This window comes from Lampetra fluviatilis, chromosome 54 (genome assembly GCF_964198595.1).
Source record: "Lampetra fluviatilis chromosome 54, kcLamFluv1.1, whole genome shotgun sequence".
NCBI lineage: Eukaryota > Metazoa > Chordata > Hyperoartia > Petromyzontiformes > Petromyzontidae > Lampetra > Lampetra fluviatilis.
The window spans coordinates 5,202,327-5,208,793 of NC_136328.1; the positions used below are offsets into that span (position 1 = coordinate 5,202,327).

At 53.9% G+C, this 6,467-nt stretch overlaps 1 protein-coding gene across 1 annotated transcript in view; it reads left to right on the forward strand.

Moving 5' to 3' along the window:
• LOC144949522 (guanine nucleotide-binding protein G(s) subunit alpha-like) overlaps positions 1 to 6,105 on the forward strand; it is a 73,670-nt gene extending 67,565 nt beyond the window's left edge. Inside the window, exons 10-11 of the mRNA XM_078879446.1 lie at positions 4,701 to 4,831; positions 5,999 to 6,105. Coding sequence (XP_078735572.1) covers positions 4,701 to 4,831; positions 5,999 to 6,105 — 238 coding nt within the window. The remainder of the gene's footprint in view (positions 1 to 4,700; positions 4,832 to 5,998) is intronic.
• The last annotated feature ends 362 nt before the right edge of the window (positions 6,106 to 6,467 follow it).

Here is a 6,467-nt window from a genome sequence, read left to right on the forward strand (position 1 = left end):
ATTCCCGCTCACGGCCGACATCGGTGACGATTATCTGAACCCGTTCCTGTGCCTCCTCTGCATCGACTCGGCCTCAAACGAGTACCTGGTGCGGTGTGTGAAACATCGCTACTGGGGAGACAAAGGCGGCCGGGCGTGGTGCTGGCCACCCGCCCCCTCCTGCATTGTGCTGGCCTTCGTAGGTGCCACTCGTGAAAAGCATGTTCCCCAAACACCCTGTGTAAGCTACACGGGAGATATTTGCCTCGTGTATAGTGGGGAGCGGTAGAGTAAAGGTGAGCGTACGACTAAATAACAGTGGCGATTATCTGAAGGGCTCCCCCTTAGGTGGACTCAGCCTGAAATGATTCCCTGGGGCGGTGCATGAATGTCAGCCCTGTCCGGGTATGGTGTTGGCAAGACCACCCCTTGGTGCGTGGCGCCATCATAGGTGTCCGCCAACAGCACTTGCTATAACAATGCATTTGAGGCCATTGGACCCTCATTTGCCAGTAAAAAATATGATAATTGCTTTTTTTTTACCCTTCTATCTGGCAACAAAACTGACACCTTTTTTTACAAGGAGTCATGTTTGCATAGACCACAAAATGTGAGACTAGGCTCTAAGGAAAGCTGTCTCGGGTGTGGACCAATCTACTTCAAGGACAGTGCATATATTATCAGAGTTATGTTTTTTGTTTGCATTATGGCTGCAGGTATTGTGGTCTATGCAAACATGACTCCTTGTAAAAAAGGTGTCAGTTTTGTTGCCAGATAGAAGGGTAAAAAAAAAACAATTATCAATGCATTTGAGGCTTTCTACATGGGAGTAGGGGGGGGGGGCATTTGTGTGTGTGTGTTTGGGTTTGCCTCGCTTCATGCGTTAGATGTGAACCAACAAGATCCGTCAGATCCTGCGCTTGCGGTCTTTTAGTCGTCACAAGGGCCAGGAACAAAACTCGCGGAGACGCGACCTTCGGTGTGCATGGTCCTCGGCAGGAGATCTCGGCTTGGCAATCATTAGGCAGTTTTAAGATTATTTCATAGTGTAATTTTTTAATATCCCTTCGATAGTAATTTATCATAATGCAGTTTTGTTTTGTATGGGATTTGCTTTTATTCTACTTGTGATTTAGTGCAGTAACAATGTTTTTTTTTTAATCTCTACAGCACTTTGAATGGCATCCTTTGCACGCAATAGTGCTATCGAAATAAAGACTTTATTGATTGATAGATGGTTTCCAAATAAAAGGGCGCACAAAGCGAAACCGCACGACACAGCTGGCCCGCCCAGTAGTAGCGCGCACGGTGCACGCACGCACACGCGCAACTTCCGACCGCATCGCCGCATCTGAGCGAATTCAACCCGCAAAATACAGCGAATTTTGGGTAGCAGTAGGTTAGCCCGGCACGCGCACAGCGCCGAATCGCACTCGCCGAAACCCGCATAAAGCGAGGGCAACCCGGGGGAGTGGTGGCGCAGCGGTAGGCGTGCCCGCGCTCGAGAGCGAGGGAAACCCGTGCACGCACTGCGCCCCCTGCTGCGTGAAGGAAGAATTGGCCACTTGAAGGGGTATTTTTTGGCGATGCCCGCGGGGGAATCCAAAGACGTTATTTCTTTCCCAAATGCTCATCTTCTGTGTACACAAACGGGCATGTTCACGCACACACGCAACACGCGTGTGTACACTCACGCGCACGTTGCGTGTGTGTGGGGAGCTGTAGTTCGGCGGTGAGCGCTGCGCTGCGCTACGAACCCGGCGACCCGAGTTCGATTCCCGCTCACGGCGGCTAACATCGGTGACGATTTCCTGAACCGGTCCTGGCACTCCCTTAGGTCGACTCGGCCTCAAATGAGTACCTGGTGCGGTGTGTAAACATTGCCACTAGGGAGACAAAGGCGGTCGGTCGTGGTGCTGGCCACCCACTTCCTTGTATGTCGTGCTGGCCATCATAGGTGCTCGCTAACTGAACTTGCCCCAACAGGCTGTACAGGCTACACGGGGGATCTTTGTCTTTGTGTACACGCATCACCCACGCGCCCCGCCACGCAGCTTCGTGTTTTTCTCACGACGGTCAAACCGACAGTTTTACGTCTCGTAGCTGACAATTGTTTTTGGTACGTTTCTGTAGCCAAATAAATTGCAGAAGCAGATTGAATGGCGGTGCGGTTTGTTCGCGTGCAGTCGTCGGTGACCGGGGAGCTGAGGTCATCAACTCGCTACGCCCGAGAAGAAGATCCGCTTGAGTTTTTTTGTCATGGGCGGTGGGTGGCTGCAACTCTGCCCTGGATTCGAACTCGTCAAACTTGAGCCATTCTGGCCCCGCACCTCTGAACGGCTGGCTCGTACACGTCGACATGTTTGCGTGCGCGCGCGCACGGTTAACCCCCCCCCCCTTCGCCTCGCCCCTACGAACCCCGGAGACACGAGTTGGATTCCTGCTCGTGGCCGAACATCGGTGACGAACATCTGAACCGGTCGTTGGGCGCGCGCTCCCCCCCCAGCTCCCCGATTCGGCCTTAAATGAATGCCTGCTGCGGTGGTGTGAAAGCATCAGTGCTGGGGAGACCATGCAAAAAAGATTTAACTGCACATATTTGGACCATCTTATTTCACAGGTACTAGTCTACTTTACCGAGTGTTGACATCCCCAGCGTTTGACAGCACTCTCCTTTTTGTATTTGGATTGTCAACCAACAACTCTCCTCTCCTTTGTTGTATTTGATTGTCAACCAACATCGGGTAAAACATCAACAAGTTGCACCTAATGTTCTCTTTTAGCACCGCCCCCCCCCAACACGTTCCTCTCATTGGCTACCACATTCAGATAAGCCCCTCCCCCTTCCCCCCCCCTTAAACTTGTATTTAAGAGCTTGACTCTTGGAATTTTGCCTCACTTGAGACCGTAAATTTAGCTGTGACGGTCCCACCTGATGATGAAGACTTGTGTTGCCTCCGAAACGTCGTGATTCTTATTATTTTATTTCTATTATTACTTTTATTAATTTTTACCTACGCGACTTTACCGAAAAAACCTAAGAGTTTGAGACAAAGGCGGTGGTGCTGTGTCGGCCTTCGTAGGTGGTTACTCCCAGCGTTTGCTACCAACTTGTATGTAGAAAAGCTACATAATCGTTACTGTGAGTGTTGTTAGTGTGCGTGCGAATGTGTGATAGTGATTGATAATACTCAAAAAGTTCCCCCGTGTAGCCCTTCACAGTCTGTTAAGGCAATACAGGGGATCTTTGTCTTTGATAGTACTCAAATGTGCACCTAGCATGGCACAAGCGCCGTAGGGACGTCACCGCCACTCGGTGGTGAACGGCGGTTGTTGTTGATAATAATAATACTGGAAAAATCAAAGGTTAGGCCAGAATGCAACAGCGGGGAGACCCTGACTAAACCGTGTAGGAGCACCAGGGACCGCCGTGTGAACACGGCCAATACGAGTGACGAGTATCTGAACCAGCCCTGGGCCCCTGGGTCTGCCGCTTCACCTACCAGCGAGCCTCCCACACGTCACGTGACCCAACCTGACCCAACCTGACCTAGCCTGGCACAGTCGCCGTGGTGACATAATCGCTACTTGGAGGCAAATGCAGGCTTTTGCTGTGCGTGTGTGCACTTGATGGTGGGGAGCTGTAGTGTAGTTACAGCACTGCGCTACGAACCCGGCGGCCCGCTTTCCATTCCTGCTCAAGGCCAACACCGGTGACGATTACCTGAACCGGTCTTGGGCCTCCTCCCCTAGGTCGACTCGGCCTCAAATGAGTACCTGGTGTGGTGTGTAGAATCATCGCCACAGGGGAGACGAAGGCGACCGGGCGTGGTGCTGGCCACACACCGACTCGTGTGCCGTGCCGGCCTTCATGGGTGCTCGCTAACGGCCTCAAACAAGTACCTGGTGCGATGTGTTAACATCACCGCTGGGGAGACAAAGGCGGTCTCGGGCGTGACGCTGCCCACCCCCCTCTCGTGTGCCCTTCCCGGCCTTCATAGGTGCTGCTCGCTTAACAGCACTTGCCCCAACAGTCCGTTAAGGCTATACGGGGGGGGGGGGGGGGGGGGGGGGATCTTTGTCTTTTGAACACGTGCGTCGGTTCGCATCAAGAGCGGTAGCATTGTGGTTAGCGCTCTGCACGACGGACCCGGCGGCCAGAGGTCCGTTCCCACTCACGACCAATAACGGTAGCGAATATTGGAACCGGTCCTGGGCCCTCCCCCCCCCTAGGTCGACTCGGCCTCAAATGATTACCTGGGGGCCATGTGTAAACTGACAGCCAAAGGTGGTCCGGAGCGGGCGTGGCGCTGGCCATCACCCCACCTCGCAGTGTGCCGTGCCGTCCTTCATAGCTTCTATGAAGGTGGCGAGATGTGAACTACCTCGCCAGGTATGCAGGAGGTCGTGGGTTCGACCCCGACCCTTGACGCCCGTATATTTCGAGCTTGTGTGTTCTTCTCCCTGTGGTCGCGTGGATTTTTTTCCGGGTCCTACGGTTTTCCCCCCTCCACATTTAGAGTCCCACGTGCGTTTTAGAGTACTCGGCTGCTCTAGATTTCTACGTAGGGCCACTACGTTGAGCTATCATTTGTGGGACAGGTCGCTTCTAAAAAAAAACAAGCTGTATAGCTCAGTGGGGCCTTACCCCAGCAGTCTGTTAAAGGCCTCACGGTGGTGGGTCTTTGCCTGCGTGTGTGCGTGCGTGCGTGCGTGCTCAGGTGGCTGCGCTCAATCTCCGTGATCCTGTTCTTGAACAAGCAAGACGTCCTGGCCGACAAGGTGCTGGCCGGGAAGTCCCGTATCGAGGACTACTTCCCCGAGTTCGAGCGATACACCGTGCCTGACGACGGTGAGCCTGGCGGGGGGAGGGGCGGGGGGGGAGGGGCGGGGGGGGGGGCTCGGGGGGGGGGGCTCTAGGAAGGCTCTGTTCTCAGAAGGGTGGGCGGGGGGTGGGGGGTGATGGGGCGAGGGGGGGAATCCAGGGGCCAAAATAATAAAAATAAAACATAATAAAATACAATTCTCACGACGTTTCGGCCACAACGCAAGCAGCCGTCCTCAGGTGGAGAACAGGTCTGTCGGGGAGACTCTCTCTGTCTCCTCGACAGACCTGGTCTTCACCTGAGGACGGATACTTGCGTTGTGGCTGAAACGTCGTGAGAATTATTTAATTATGTTTTATTTTTATTATTTTATTATTTCAATTCTACGTGACTTTACCGAAAGAACCAAGAAGATGAATCCCTGCAGTCACGAAAGCTTTAAGTCGAAAATTAATCCAGGGGCCGTTCGAGGAAGTGTTGTGATTGGTCAGTCGAGGGGGGCTAAACGAGAAAAAAGTTCTCTTCTGCCGGTCTGAGAAGCCCAGCGCTGTCCGTAGCGGGGAAAGCGAAGAAAGATAGGCCAAGTCCTCGGGCAGGAGAGCGCTGCGATGATGTCACACGGCGCAGTCGCGCGCGGCCACACAACCGCGCCTCCTTTAAAAACAACTCAACGTTTTCGTCGCGTGGCACGCCCCCGAACGACGAACGGGTATACACCGCCTGACGTTACTGGAGGGTGCGTGCTCACGCGTGCTTAGGCCCCATGCAGCTCGCTGTTGCCTTTGTGCAGGGTTGGCCGTTCGTCTTTCGAATAAAAACGGTGGGGTGTGTCCTGAGGGTCGGCTGCAGTGCAGCGGCTACCGCATTCCCCTACGAACCCGGCGACCTGAGTTCCTTTCTATTCCCGCTCACGGCCAAACACCAGTGTGACGGTTATTTGAACCGGTCCTGGGTGTCTGCTAGGTCGGTGTGTCAACATCGACACTGGGGAGACAAAGGCGGCCGGGCGTGGTGTTGGCCACCCACCCCCTTCGTGTGCCGTGCCGGCCTTTATAGGCGCTGCTCGCTAACAGCACTTGCCCCAACAGTCTGTTGAGACTACACGGGGGGGGGGGGGGGGGATCTTTGTTTGTGTGTGTGTGACCATATCTGTATGTGTCTAACCGTCCGCGTGTGTCTGCGTGCGTGTGCAGCCACCTCCGACGAGGGCGAAGATCCCCGAGTCACGCGCGCCAAGTTCTTCATTCGAGACGAGTTCCTGGTGAGAAATGACGGTGACTGCATCGGACGGGGCGGATGATTGTGAAAGTGTTGTCGCTGTCGACGGAGACGAGCATTATTAGATTGCGGCGGAGTTGATGGTACCGCTTATCTATGTGTACGTGTACTGTACGTTGAACGTCTTTCACGCCGTTCGTAGCCAAACCGTGCTAATCGGAGGTGCCGGGGCAGGGCAACAAGCTAACACGCAGCAGCAGCAACAACAACAAAGCCGTTCTAAAAAAATTAGTTTGTCAAACTAGATGGTGATTTCAACGTGTGTGGCTCCCAGTGGCTTCCTAATCTCGGAAGGGAAGAGCGTTCCAGACGGCCGCAGAAGCGCATCTGAAAGCGCCGCGGATGCGGTGACCGTCACCAAGGGTGACATTGAGCAGGATTATA